At 41.6% G+C, this 15,818-nt stretch overlaps 1 protein-coding gene across 2 annotated transcripts in view; it reads left to right on the plus strand.

The window, feature by feature from the left end:
* Positions 1–15,405, plus strand: part of arap2 (ArfGAP with RhoGAP domain, ankyrin repeat and PH domain 2) — a 598,549-nt gene extending 583,144 nt beyond the window's left edge. For both annotated transcript variants that reach the window (XM_070870551.1, XM_070870553.1), the window contains exons 31-33: positions 1,883–1,946; positions 4,301–4,432; positions 13,784–15,405. In XM_070870551.1, the coding sequence (XP_070726652.1) occupies positions 1,883–1,946; positions 4,301–4,432; positions 13,784–14,122 (535 nt within the window). In that variant the 3' untranslated portion in view covers positions 14,123–15,405. The remainder of the gene's footprint in view (positions 1–1,882; positions 1,947–4,300; positions 4,433–13,783) is intronic.
* Positions 15,406–15,818: the final 413 nt, after the last annotated feature.

Genomic DNA, 15,818 nt, shown 5'->3' on the forward strand with positions numbered 1-15,818 from the left:
TACGAGAGGAAATTGTAGAGGCTTTAATCATGATCTTTCAAAACTCTCTTGATTCAAGAATTGTCCCCTTGAATTGGAAAACTGACAATGTCACTCCATTATTTAAGAAGGATGGAAAAGATAAGTTAGAAAATTATAGACCATGAGTCTAACACCAGTTGTGGAGAAGTTACTAGAATCTGTTATTAGGGATAGAGTCACTGAATACTTTGACAAACATGAACGGATCAGAGATAGCCAGTAAGGATTTGTATTTGGATTCGCTAAGTTCCACACAAGAGACTATTGGGTAAAATGGAAGAAGGTGGAATTAGGGGCAACCTTTTGACAAGAGTAGGGAATTGGTTAGGAGTTACAAGACAGAGTGCAGGGATAATGAGTGTGTAATCTGATTGGCAGGATGTAACTTCTGGTGTCCCCCCAGGATCTGTACTGGGGCCTCAGCTTTACACTATATTTATAAATGACTTGGATGAAGGAATAGAGAGAGCCATATATCCAAGTTTGCTGAAGAATACTAAGTTAGGTGGCACAAGTAAGTAGTGTAGTTGGGAGCAGAAAGTTACAAAGGAATTTTAATAGATTAAGTGAGTTGGAAAAACTGTGGGGACGTTCAAAGTCATCCACTTTGGACCCAAGAAAGATAGATCAGAGTATTTTCTAAATGGTGGGAAGCTGGAAATGTGGAGGAGCGGGAGATTTAGAGTGCAGAACTCCCAATAAAAAAAAGCTAGTGGACAGGTTTAAAGAAAATTTAAAAGGTTAATGAAATGTTAGACTTCATCAATTGAAATTTTCAAAACTGAGATTGATAAATTTTTGTTAGGCAAGGTGCTGAGGAGAAATCTCCCATTCTCCCTAGCGAATCCACTGAGATAATGGATCGATGCTCTTGGTGTAGACAGACTCAAAGAGATAGGTTTGAAACAATTTATTCTGGCAAATGCAGGGGAAGGTCTGTTCCTTGTTGCCCAAGACAGACTCTTCAAAAACCTAAAAGTCGGGCCGGTCTTTATACAGATTTTAGTGGACCGGCCCATAACGAATCTTTTGAAGTGACAATGATCGAAAATGCTACCCATGACAATAACACAGATGTCTCTACAATCTTTGAAATGACAATTTAACTGCCACAAATAACAGATATAAGGCAAAGACAAATAACGGATTTGTTACTGCATTTGGTTCGGTCAAAGCAAACATTGAATTCACAAAGCACAGAAACATTTGTTAATATAAAAGACGGGAACTTCATTCGATCTCAGCACAGCATTATTTAGTTCGATCTCAGCACAGAAACATTTGTTAACCCTTATCAGACTGCCTGCTGTGTGAACTGATCCCTTCATTATTTGTTATCACATTTGGTTCCCCTCTTGACTTCTTTGAATGTGATATCTCTGCCTCTCGAAGTGTGTTTGTTTCTACAGGTTTCATTTTGTGGGCTCTTCTCAGCGTGCTCTGCATTCTTTAAGAGATAAACACATAAACTGTTCTATGTATTCCTTCAAAGTCTAAGATTCATTTTCCTATCATAGTTTTACATATAATTCTGATAATTCCTTAACCTACAACACAAGGTTATTAAGGGAAATGGAACGAAGGCAGGTAAATGCAGTTAAGATACAGATCAGCAATTATCTAATTGAATGGCAGAATAAGTTCAAGGGGCTAAATGGCCTACTCTTGTTCCGAGATTCCTATATTACAGGGAAAGGGCAGGGAAATGGGAATTAGAGTAAATAGCCCCCATTCGGAAGATAGCAGGTGCGATGGAACAAATAGATTCCTTTGTGCTGAATTCTCTTATAATTATATATTCTACATGGACACTGTAATTGAGGACATTATACTGATTTGCAAAATATGTATTCATCTACAGGTACTTGTGTTGTGATAAGGAGGAGGCTCATGTAGAATGGTTGGCTAGTTTGCTCAGTGCACAGGTAGGAAATCTTGCTAACATTTCTGAATTATTTTCCAATCTAATATTTTTGTTTTAGTGTGGTCATATTCTTGTATTATTTTATATGTACGCCATATTTGAATATAAAGCCCTATTAATGCTGTGTATTCATAATTTTTTCAAAGTTTATTATGTAAGTATATTTTGGCAACGACCTTTAAAGTTGTGCAAGCAAAACTTGCAAATAGTGACCATTATTACCATTGGCGGCTTAATAGCAGATCACTAAAGCATGTGGTTGTTTCAAATTCACATTCTATTCTTACTACTAAAACAAGAATGGTTGATTTAATTCTTTAACATGAAGACAGAGTAAATCTTTCATATTCAGTATTTTTTGGTGAATGGGTACTATAGATTTTCAACAAATATTCTTAATTGACAGAAAGCAGCACTGGAAACTTGAATAACTGGCAAAGGTGCAATCTGGTTTTTAATCATTTTTGAGTTTTGTTTCAGTAAACTAAACTAAATATCTTTTCAATTATGCACTCGTGGAGAAGCCAGTCTTAGTTAGAGAATTGATGAGAAAAATATTAAGCATCCTGGAGCTTTCGGTTTTAAATCTTTCATAATTTTTTGAACTATAATCTTAAGTGACTTATCATGTTGTAAAGTTTCTATAGAATCAGACACTAAATCCTGACAAGATCTGTCAAAAATGACAAGAGGTTATACCACAGACTGATAAGTTCAGAGTTTATAGATAATCTTTGAAGGAGAACTCATTAGAAGATTTGTTCTGGCCTTATTGAAAAGTTAACAGTGTAGTTGCATACTTATGTATGGTACAAAGGATGCACATATTCATTAAGTCTGTCTCTAAAACAGTCCAAGACAGAGCAAAGGAAAATAGGCTGTGCAAATATCATACAAAGAGGTTTAGAAATATATAACAGCCTGATAAAAGTTGCAGTTGCTGAGCCTTTGCAGCAAGGTTAAGAGAAAGAAAGTCTTGTATTTATATAGCGCCTTTCACGACCACTAGACGTCTCAAAGGGCTTTACAGCCAATTAAGTACTTTTGGAGTGTAGTCACTGTTGTAATGTAGGAAATGCAGCAGCCAATTTACGCACAGTAAGCTCCCATAAATAGCAATGTGATAATGACCAGATAATTTGTTTTGGTTATGTTGACCAAAAATTTGTATAGAGATGGATTTTGAGAAAGCTTTTAAAGCTAGGGAGGGAGGTAAAGAGATGGGGGTTTAGATAAAGAGAGAAATTGGAAAAGTCAAGTAGGGTTTCAGCAGCTGTCGGGGCAAACAGTGTTGTAGAAACATTCTCCTTTTAGAGGATGGGATATGTGGTTTGATCTTTTGATCTGGGTCAAACACAATGCTGAGGTTGTGTGCCATTTGGTTCAGCCTGATCAAGCAGCCAGGGCAGGGAGAATAGAGTTAATAGCAAGGGTGCACAGTTGTTGGCGGAAGCCAAAAACAATGGTTTCGGTCTTTCCAATGTTCAATGTAGAAATTTCTAGTTTGTCTAGATTTCATATCAGATAGGCAGTCCTGCAGTACAGTCATGGTCATGGAGAGCCTTAAGTTGTGTCGTGTTAGTATACATGTGAAAGCCAGCACCGTGTCAACTGATATTGTCACTGAGAGGCAGCATGTAGATGAGGGTGAAATGTTCAATCCTTGGGAAATTCTGGAATTGCGTGGATCCTGGACGAGAAGGTATTGCTGGATATGCACAGGCTGCTTTGAGACAGGCCAGTCACCCTGAGATAGATCATAAAAGAAAAGCTTTGGAGGGGAATGCTGTGATCAACCATATGCAAAGTTACAGATGTCAAGGAGGGTTAAAAGGCATGGTCACAGAGGAGATCCTTGATAGCTTTGAGCAGATGTTCTCAGTGCTGTGCAGAGGATGGAAAATGGACTGAAGGGATTCGCACAGGGAATTGGCATGCACAGAAATTGATGCACATCATTTCAAAAATGATTGGAAATCTCCACCATTAAATAGAATTTTGTACAGGGATGAAAACGTTTGTCTACATTTTGATGCATTGCATTACGATGAAAATGAAAAGATTCAAATGTTTGTAATATATCATGAAATATTTTAATAAATGTCAGATGAAACTGAAAACTTAACTGGTAGCTCACCAAAGAGATGTTATGTTAAGTTTGTGACTGCAGAAACTTGTTCTCCCAAGTTTGATGAAAGAAAATTGATAACGTCATTCAAATATTCTGATTTTGATCTGCAAGTAACAAACATCAACTTTCAGTGTATGATTTTGTAATTCTATCCGTACTTGGGTTGTGAAAATGCTTAGTGGAATTGTCTTTCATTGGTAGAAAAGTATGCCTTTTTTTTGCAGCATGAAGGTGACCTTTGGCGACTCGATGGAAAATTACATATTTCATCAATGATGCTGAATGCAAAACTTAGCAGCATGGGTTTAACTCCAGTCCAAGAAAAGATTGATGGAAGAAAAATGGAACAAGCACAAGTAAGTTATTTGCCTTAGATGGTTCCACTTGTCACAATTCACATAATGTTGCAATTATACTGCCACTTTCACGTTGATGTAAAGTGATCTTCAGTGGCTTGGAAAAGTGGCACGATAGTTGAGGAATAACATCCTGTTCTGAATCTAATGGCCAATAAAAAAAACAATGCAAGACATCTCACACCACTTGAACTTCATTCCCACTGTGGCAAAGTATGACTCTCTGGCCATGTGAAACTGGTGGTAAATAATGCTCAGATAGTCCACTGGATTTCCTGGGCATTTCCTAAACTTAATTTTAATTTTTGTAAATGGAAAATTTGTATATCAGATGTTAAGCAAGTTTTATATTCATCTTTACTTCATATACTGGTGCATTAAATTGTTTCTCAATGCAGCTTTCTACCATGAGATTAATCTTGAATATTGCATTAGCTACGGATTAATGATGTTTTAAATGTTCATCAATTGGTGCCCTTCATAAGCTGACTGGCATCAAAATGAGGCTTAATCAGTACTGTCAATACTTAGATTAGTTGATCTCCTGTAGTGCTGTTCACAGGTACATTTGCTATTTTCATAAGCAAGGGACACATAACTGCACTTCTACAACAGAATATCACCTTGTAATGCACACTATATTAGTCAGCTGCTGCAGTATAGATGTGTGTTGCTTTAAGGCTGGAAGGTGTAATTGCTCATCATTCTTAAAATCAATTAGATTCTGATTGATAGGATCAAGACGTCAAACTGGCTTTTTTTGTTTTATTTGTGGGCGACTGCAAATGTCAGTCAGAGGCTGTAAGTAGTCTGACCACCTCAGCCAGTAAGATATTTTGACCTAGAAATTAAACTGCACAGTGTCAGCTCCTCGGACGCTAAACAGCCTCCTAAGTCTCCAATATGGCGGGCAAGAAACGTACGCTCATTATGAGCTGGAAGAGTGGCACCCACCATATTGCTAAAGGCCACAAAATCGGCATGCAGTTTCCACACCTGAAATAGGCGTTAGTCCCTTTCAATATGCAAATAAGTGGCATAATGCGTGGAGCAAAATTGGCTTGCACTAGTGGTGGCTGCACGAAGGCCTGTTTATACTAACAGGCGGTCCTTAACGGGACTGTCTGTTAAGTTGTTACCAACAAGGCAAGTTATTAAATAAACTTACTTGGATGTGGAGCCGGGAGGAACAGGAGTGCACCCCCAGCCACTACTACCTCCCAAACGAGTTGCCCCCTTCCTCACTTACCTGTTAGCGCTGCACTGGCCTGATCTTCAAACATGCTTCGTTGGGCGAGCTGTCTATTAATCGCCGCAGATTCCCCACTTCATGGAAATGAGGTACGAGTCTCAATATCGGGAGTGTCTCGGGCCTCACCATTTAGATGCAGGTATATAACCCTGCAGCTCAAAATGCCTGAATTTAGAGGCCTTTATGTTATTGGGGAGGTTTTCTGTTGATTTCAAAAGAATGTCTTTCTTTGTCCTTTTTTCATACTTTTTTACTGGGGCACAAAATTTGCATGTAGAAAAGTATAACACCCAAGCGTAACGCACTTTAGACACACCAAGGTGAATTTCTGCGGGAGTTCTCCCGCTCATCCATTGTAATCTCAATAGAAGAGTTACCGAAACCTGGGGGAAACAGTTAAAGTGTTATTTACAAGTGGGAGTACCATTGCCGAAACTCGCTTCTGCCATTTTTATGCAGATCAACAGTGAGAGGCAGAAGTACAGATAGATGTTGGATAGGATAATGGGTGATTGGCAGTGTTGCAAGAAAAGTACATCAGTCCAATAGTCCTGAAATTAACTGAACATGAAGCTTGAGTAGTTTGAGTATAAATAGAACCAAAACAGAATTACTGTCTTACACTTGCAAGCTCCTTGTTTTTTTTTAATTGGTTTTGAGCTGGGGTTTTTTGCCAATGGGGGACAGTTAAAATCAGGGTCATTGTTTCTGGAAAGTAGAAATGCTGTTTTAAGGACACCAGCGGAGAGCAGCAAACACCAAAAGCAGCAGGGACCCACCCTCATGAGTCAAATTAGGTGCTGGTTTCAGAAATAATCCATTGCAAGTATACCACTGAGATTAAGGCAATTTATGTAGTGTTAAAGTCAGTGGGCATCAAAGATATATGATGTAATTGGCATCACGGAGACATGGCTCCAGGGTGACCAAGGCTGGGAACTCAACATCCAGGGGTATTCAACATTTAAGAAGGATAGACAGAAAGGAAAAGGAGGTGGGGTGGCATTGCTGGTTAAAGAGGAAATTAATGCAATAGTAAGGAGGGACATTAGCTTGGATGATGTGGAATCGGTATGGGTGGAGCTGCGGAATTCCAAAAGGCAGAAAACGCTAGTGGGAGTTGTATACAGACCACCAAACAGTAGTAGTGAGGTTGGGGACAGCATCAAACAAGAAATTAGGGATGCATGCAATAAAGGTACAGCAGTAATCATGGGTGACTTTAATCTACATATTGATTGGGCTAATCAAACTGGTAGCAATGAGGTGGAGGAGGATTTTCTGCAGTGTATTAGGGATGGTTTTCTAGACCAATATGTCGAGGAACCAACTAGAGAGCTGGCCATCCTAGACTGGGTGATGTGTAATGAGAAAGGACTAATTAGCAATTTTGTTGTGCGAGGCCCCTTGGGGAAGAGTGACCATAATATGGTAGAATTCTTTATTAAGATGGAGAGTGACACAGTTAATTTGGAAACTGAACTTAAGGAAAAGTAACTTCAACGGTATGAGGCATGAATTGGCAAGAATAGACCGGCAAAGGATACTTAATGGGTTGACGGTGGTTAAGCAATGGCAAACATTTAAAGATCACATGGATGAACTTCAGCAATTGTACATCCCTGTCTGGAGTAAAAATAAAAGGGGGAAGGTGGCTCAACCGTAGCTAACAAGGGAAATTAGGGATAGTGTTAAATCCAAGGAAGAGGCATATAAATTGGCCAGAAAAAGCAACAAACGTGAGGACTGGGAGAAATTTAGAATTCAGCAGCAGAGGACAAAGGGTTCAATTAAGAGGGGGAAAATAGAGTACGAGAAGAAGCTTGCCGGGAACATAAAAACTGAATGCAAAAGCTTCTATAGATAAGTGAAGAGAAAAAGATTAGTGAAGACAAACGTAGGCCCCTTGCAGTCGGATTCAGGTGAATTTATAATGGGTAACAAAGAAATGGCAGACAAATTTTTTGAACAAATAATTTGGTTCTGTCTTCACGAAGAAAGACACAAATAACCTTCTGGAAGTACTAGGGGACCGAGTGTCTAGTGAGAAAGAGGAACTGAAGGATATCCTTATTAGACGGGAAATTGTGTTAGGGAAATTGATGGGATTGAAGGCTGATAAATCCCCGGGGCCTGATAGTATGCATCCCAGAATACTTAAGGAAGTGGCCCTAGAAATAGTAGATGCATTGGTGATCATTTTCCAACAGTCTATTGACTCTGGATTAGTTCCTATGGACTGGAGGGTAGCTAATGTAACACCACTTTTTTAAAAAGGGAGGGAGAGAGAAAGCGGGCAATTATAGACCTGTTCGCCTGACATCAGTAGTGGGGAAAATGTTGGAATCAATTATTCAGGATTAAATAGCAGCGCATTTGGGAAAGCGGTGACAGGATCAGTCCAAGTCAGCATGGATTTATGAAGGGACAATCATGCTTGACAAATCTCCTGGAAATTTTTGAGGATGTAACTAGTAGAGTGGACAAGGGAGAACCAGTGGATGTGGTGTATTTGGACTTTCAAAAGGCTTTTGACAAGGTCCCACACAAGAGATTGGTGTGCAAAATCAAAGCACATGGTATTGGGGGTAATATACTGATGTGGATCGAGAACTGGTTGGCAGACAGGAAGCAGAGAGTCGGGATAAACGGGTCCTTTTCAAAATGGCAGGCAGTGACTAGTGGGGTGCTGCAGGGCTCAGTGCTGGGACCCCAGCTCTTTACAATATACATCAATGATTTGGATGAAGGAATTGAGTGTAATATCTCCAAGTTTGCAGATGACACTAAACTGGCTGGCGGTGTGAGCTGTGAGGGGGACGCTAAGAGGCTGTAGGGTGACTTGGACAGGTTAGGTGAGTGGACAATTGCTTGGCAAATACAGTATAATGTGGATAATTGTGAGGTTATCCACTTTGGGGGCAAAAACGCGAAGACAGAATATTATCTGAATGGCGGCAGATTAGGAAAAGAGGAGGTGCAACGAGACCTGGATGTCATGGTTCATCAGTCATTGAAAGTTGGCATACAGGTACAGCAGGCGGTGAAGAAGGCAAATGGCATGTTGGCCTTCATAGCTGGGGGATTTGAGTATAGGAGCAGGGGCGGTCTTACTGCAGTTGTACAGAGCCTTGGTGAGGCCTCACCTGGAATATTGTGTTCAGTTTTGGTCTACTAATCCGAGGAAGGACATTCTTGCTATTGAGGGAGTGCAGCGAAGGTTCACCAGACTGATTCCCAAGATGGCAGGACTGACATATGAAGAGTGACTGAATCAACTGGGCCTTTATACATTGGAGTTTAGAAGGATGAAAGGGGATCTCATAGAAACATAAGATTCTGACGGGACAGGTTAGATGCAGATAGAATGTTCCCGATGTTGGGGAAGTCCAGAACCAGGGGACACAGTCTTAGGATAAGGGATAGACCATTTAGGACTGAGTTGAGGAGAAACATCTTCACTCAGAGAGTTGTTAACCTGTGGAATTCCCTGCCGCAGAGAGTTGTTGATGCCAGTTCATTGGATATATTAACGAGGAAGTTAGATAAGGCACTTACGGCTAAGGGAATCAAGGGGTATGGAGAGAAAGCAGGAAAGGGGTACTGAGGGAATGATCAGCCATGATCTTATTGAATGATGGTGCAGGCACGAAGGGCCAAATGGCCTACTCCTGCACCTATTTTCTATGTTTCTATGATAATGTGTTGATGCTTGAAAGCAGATGATGTATCAGCCAAATCCCAAGGTATGTTAGTTTGGGAAAACATCCAAGCATTGTTCTATTTAAAAACAGAAGTACGTGTTACTTTAAAAAAACAAGTGCTGCAGGTGAACAGTATATTCCTGGAGCAGTAGTGTTATTGTAACAGGTGACGTATACTGTTGAACTATTGGGGGGAGTTTTACCTAAAAACGGATGCGTTGGGAAGTTAAAGTGTGAAACATCTAAATCCAGACCACAAAACACCTCCAACCCGTTCACTTCTAACTTTAATGGCGGCGCGACGGGAGGTGGGCTGTCAACCCGCTCCCGGGAAGCGGGTCGTGTATTTAAATATTGTACTGAGGCTGAAAGCCTCTGCTTTAACCTCTATTTTGAATTTACCTTTAGCTGGGCGGGTTTTGCAGGTCTCGTGGAATCCGCCAGCTAATGCAAGGCGTCGACTGCTGGATCCAGGAGGTAAATGGATCTCTGGAAGTGAACGGGTTGGAGGTGTTTTGTGGTCTGGATTTAGATGTTTAACACTTTAACTTCCCAACGCACCCGTTTTTTAGGTAAAATTCCCCCCAATAGTTCAACAGTATACGTCACCTGTTACAATAACACTACTGCTCCAGGAATGTACCTCCTGGATCCAAAGTGAAGGCCCTGCCCTGCGAGGGAACATCAGCGGCAGGTCGGGGCCATAAAAGGAGCGACAAGCGGTGCTCGGGAGCAGCGTGGAGGCACGCTACTACAAGATACAGCGCGAGCTGGTGCAGGAGGGCGATGGCAGCGAAGAGCGACATCATCAAGATCCAGGTCGGTGATTGGAGCATGGGCAGATACAGCAGGAGCAACGAGGTCGGGGCGAAGGAGCGGCGAGAGACTGTGGAGGGACATGATCGGGCCAGCCCACACTACGATATGTGTGCACATTAGGTCCGTGCAGCAGAGCTGATCTCCAGTTGTCTTGGGTAATCCTTGCCACTGGACCAAGACCTAGCTCTCTCAAGCCCATGTGGTGGCTGGTGTGCAACGGCCACCCCACGTTAAAAAAATCCACGCACAGGCATCTTCCACCCTTCAGGATGTAGTTCGGGTCCTTCAATTGAAACATCTGTGAACTCGTCCTTTTTTTGGCGTGGAAGCAAGTCATCTTCGTTTTGAGGGATCGCCTATGATGATGATGGATCCAGAGCCCCTACCTAACCCACCCCCCACGATCGGAGACCCCCCCCCCCACAATGAGGTCTCCAATTACCCCCCCCTCAGATCTTCAATCCACCCCACGAGGCCTCCGATGCTCCCACTCCTCCAGCCGTCCGTCCTCTTCCGTCCAGTACCCCCCCCCCCATGCTCCTCCGATGAGACCACACCTGGAGTACTATGCATAGTTTTGGTACCGCTGCCTCAGGAAGGATATACTTGCCTTACAGGCGGTGCAACAAAGGTTCACTAGATTGGTTCCTGGGATGAAAGGGTTTCCTTTGAGGAGAAGTTGTGTAGATTGGGCCTATACTCTCTGGAATTTAGAAAAATGAAAGGTGATCTCATTGAAACAGATAAGATTCTGAGAGGGATTGATAGGATAGATGCTGAGAGATTGTTTACCCGAGCTGGAGAGTCTAGAACTAGGGTTTCATATTCTCAGGATAAAGGTTGTGAACCTTTGGAATTCTCTACCCCAAAGGGCTGTGGATGCTGAGTCTTTGAGTATTTTCAAGGCTAAGATCGTTAAATTTTTGGACTCGAGGGGAATCAAGAGATACATGGATAGTGCAGGAAAGTGGAGTTGAGGTCAAAGATCAGCAATGATCTTATTTAATAGCAGAGCACGTTCGATGAGCCGTATGGCCTACTCCTGCTCTTAATTCTTATGTCCTTATGTTTCAGCACAGACCAGTTAGGCCGAGTGGCCTTTTTCTGGGCTGTAAATTCTATATAATCTGCAGTGTTTTGCTGTTTGTCAACTATTTATGTCATTGCTACCTGAACCTACCCAAGCAGATTGAAATTGAAGGAAATCCTAATTGATAAAATCTCTTAAAATGAATAATGTGGGTAAAGATTTGATTCACTTCGAAGACTTGTAGATTTGGAATCCTTGTAACCTGAAATCTTACCAAATGTATGCATTCCTTAAATTAATGCTTGGTTTGGGTCTCATCAAACACGCGAAATCCGGCATTACGAACTGTCAAAATTAATTTTAAATATGTGAAGTGTTTTACTTATTTATTTTAAATGTTTGTGGTTTTGGAAGCATCCCCATTCATAGACATGGTAATCTCCATACAAATGGAACTCACCATTACTATGAATGGTGATATGCCATTTTCATTGGTTGGTCCGGCCCACGTGATCCCAGGATGCACATACGCTCCTGGAATACGTGGGTCCCTATGTTGGACTGCGCAGCTAGGTCTCGGAGCACAAGTCTACGTTCCTCCAGGACCACCAGGTACTTTCGTCCAAAAAATTGGGTCGGAGGCATTTGATAATACAGAAAGTACAGCGCAGATCTAAAAAAAAGGGAATAAGGGGCAAAAAAAAGAGTTTGAGAATTGATTAGCAGCCAACATAAAAGGGAACCCAAAACTCTTATAAATAGTAAAAAGGTAGTCAAAGAAAGGGTGGGGCTGAATATTGACCAAAAAGATCTTCTCGTGGAGACAGAGGGCATTACTGAGATTCTAAATGAGTATTTTCCATCCGTTTCCACTGGAGAAAAGGATGCTGCCAATGAGGCAGTAGCAATATTGGATAGGATAAAATAGATAAAATGTACTTACATAAGGATGGCAGTTCTCAAAGTAGAAAAGTCACCTGGTCAGGATGGGATGCATCTGAGCTTACTGAGGGAAGTAAGGGTGGAAATTGGGAAGACTCCGGCCACAATCTTCCAATCCGTCGGGTATGATGGGGGGCAGGGGCGGGGGGAGGTGCCAGAGGACTGGAAGATTCAAAATATTACACCCCTGTTTAAAAAGGGGAGAGTGATAATCCCAGCAACTGCAGTCAGCCTAACATTGGTGCTAGGGAAACCATTAGAGATAATGGGGAGAATTTTAATCCCAAAAAACCAGCAGGTCTGGGTCGGATTGGAGATTAAATTGTTCAAAATCTGAATCCTGACTCCAACCCGCCCACTTCTGGTTTTAACAGGCGTGGATGGGGGTGGGCAGCCAACCCGCTCCCAGAAGGCGGGTTGGCACTTTAAATATTATAATGAGGCTGGAAGTCTCGGATTTAACTTGCTTTACAGGTTTAACTGTGGCTGGCCTGGGCTGCAGCGAGGCGAGCACGGCCTCAGGGTTCACACCTTGTGGTCCAGGAGGAGCAGGAGTGCTGCCCCCACTATCAAACCGCATCCCCCCCCCCCGCCCATACAAACACTCCTGGGGGTCAGGGCTCGCACCTAGCTGGGGGTGCGGCCTCTTGTCCCGAGTTCCCCGCCTGACTGGAAGCCATCTTTTTAATCAGGCTGATTTCCAGGCAGGGAGCCTGTCCGTGACATCATGCGCACATTGTGGACTCCACAGCGCCAGGCCCTCCACTCCTGGTGGGTCCAAATGTAAAATTTCCGGCCATAGTGTACCAAAGCAAGGAAGTCATGCTAAACCTTTATAAAACACTGGTTAGGCCTCAGCTGAAGTATTGTGTTCTATGCTCCACACCACACTTTAGGAAGGATGTCAAGGCCTTAGATAAGGTGCAGTAGAGATTTGCTAGAACAGTACCAGGGATGAGGGACTTCAGTTATGCGGAGAGATGGGAGAAGTTGGGGTTGTTCTCCTTAGAGCAAAGAAGATTAAGAGGAGATTCGATCAAGGTGTTGAAAATCATGAATGGTTTTGATGTGGTAAATAAGGAGAAACTGTTTCCAGTGGCAGAAGAGTTTGTAACCAGAGGACACAGATTTAAGGTAATTTGCAAAAGAACAGGAGGCGACCTGAGGGAACATTTTTTTTTACACAGCGAGTTGTTGTGATCTGGAACGCACTGCCTGAAAGGGTGGTGGAAGCAGATTCAACGGTAACTTTCAAAAGAGAATTGGATAAGTACTTTATGGAAAACATTTACAGGACGCTGGTGAAACAGCAAGGGAGTGGGACTAATTGGATAGCTCTTTCAAAGAGCTGGCACAGGCATGGTGGGCCGATAGGCCTCCTTCTATGCTGTATCATTCTATGATTCTACAACATCAAAATAGTTCTGAGTTTTGCCAGGAACCACATTTAATTGCTCCATGTTAACAAAATATGAAAATATTTGACGTGCTGCAACACCCTAATTTTAACAAAGTACAACGTTGCTGTTTCTTTAAATTAGAGAAGCTGTGTTTCAGCCAGGATATTAAATTCTCTCCTTTAAGCAATTCATTTCTCATTGCAGAAAGACGGCAGGAAGTTGAAGCTGAATGATGCCTTTCGTCAGACATTTCGTGAGGATACACAAGGGAGATCACATCACTTGGCTGCCTGCCCACAAGACCCAGAGGATTTGCCTGGCAATGGACAGGAGCCAAATAGGCCCACTTCACGCCCAGGTCAAGCTAATGTAACGCAAAGCGGCACAAAATTAAGTCTTTGGCAAGGATCACAGTGTCCAGGCCAAGCAGAAGTCACTCTTAATAAAACGTTTTTTGGAACGGATACAAAACTACATTCAAAACTCATGCTGGAGTTGAACACTGTCTTTCTAAAAAGTAATCCACTTGTAAAGAATGAATAAAATGTGTCCTCATCTATTAATATAGGAGTGGATATACCTTTCATAATGGCCACTTTATAAGGATTATAAAATGAAGGTATTTTCAATTATAGGAATTCTAAATTAGGAAGTTCACTTCATTAGAATATTTACATCATTCCATATTTAACATGCGTTATTAAGCTTGGATCAACTCCATTGCATAATTTTAAAACCCACTTAGAATCAGCAGAAATACTCAAAGTACAGGTACAACGTCTGAAATCCGGAATCCTCGGGACTGAATCCGTGCCGGTTTTTGGGTTTTGCCGGATTTCAGACAAGAAAATTAAGTCTGAAATCCGGAATGCTCAACTGATCCGTGCTGGATTTCAGACCTCACCGCTCGCCGATTCACGTGGCTCCTCCGCTCGCAAATTCCCGCTGCTCCTCACTGCCCACCGATTCCCGCTGCCGGCGGCCCCCCGGCGCTGTGCTTTTAACCAGTTTCCTCGTCCCTCACTGCCCTATGTCACCATCTTGGCCGCCTCAAAAATGTCCAGCTTTCGGACAAGAATTCTGGACTCCAGAAGACTCCATCTGGAATGCGCAAAATATCCGGTTTTCGGACAATAATTCCAGAATCCGGAAGACTCCTCAGCTATGCGCCAAATGTCCAGTTTTTGGATAATTACGGTTTTCTGAGTTCCAGATTTGGTACATTGTACCTGTAGAATGCTGAGCATATGTATGGGACCACCTTCCATGCTTATCTTATATTAAAGTTGAATCTCTGCATCTAATTTGATACCCTTGGTGCTTAAAATAAAGTTAGGTGTGACTTTTTAGGGTATTTGGGAAGAGTTGTTGCTGTGCAGCCTACATATTAAGTATATAGAACTGTAAATTCTGACAGTTGGTCACAACGAGTGAATGATAATTTATTTGCTTGCAGCAATCCATGTTGGTAATGGATCATGATGTTTATCTTTGGTATCAGCCTAGTACGAGACCAAAAAGTTTCCCCCCTCCCCGCCATTGTCCAATATTAAGTGTCAATAAAGTTCATGTAAAGGAATATTCCAGGTTTAATGTGTCCTACAGTGACATTATTCTTGAGTACATATTTTTAAAACACACTATATTTATTTCTTAAAAAAACATTAAAAATGTACAAACCTGTATCCAGGTGACTGGTCTCCCAAAAGAGCTACCATGCTGATGGTGTGACAGTTCCTAATGTATGAACAGAAAAATTGGAATAGAATATAGAAAGGGGAATTTTATATTAAAAAAAATATAAAAAATACCATTTCTGACTTTGTAAATGCATCAACTAAAAAAAAAATCATGGTAAGTTTATAGATTTTAAACTGTCCATAAAAATAGCGATGTTAGAAACTGTACAACACACTCAACCAGCCAAGAATCTAGACACAATCAGGTCAGCTTAATGAACAGATTTGCTGATACGAGCAGACTGATTCACTGTAGTTTTCTCTAGTTCATCATGTTCACAATATATTTGTTATTCAAACAGCTTGGATCTGCAGCACCATAAATGTGCTTTCATCCATGCCCTCAAACCTCAAGTGTGCTTGCTGCTGACTTTCTGCCCATATTCTTTATTGTGCTGTCTCTACCATTACTAAAAAGACAAAACCTCATTGGACATCATTACATTTTTCATGTGGATTTTCCAGAGATGAAGGTGTTCTTTCTTATAGTAGTTAGATTT

Source organism: Pristiophorus japonicus, chromosome 2 (genome assembly GCF_044704955.1).
Source record: "Pristiophorus japonicus isolate sPriJap1 chromosome 2, sPriJap1.hap1, whole genome shotgun sequence".
Lineage (NCBI taxonomy): Eukaryota > Metazoa > Chordata > Chondrichthyes > Pristiophoridae > Pristiophorus > Pristiophorus japonicus.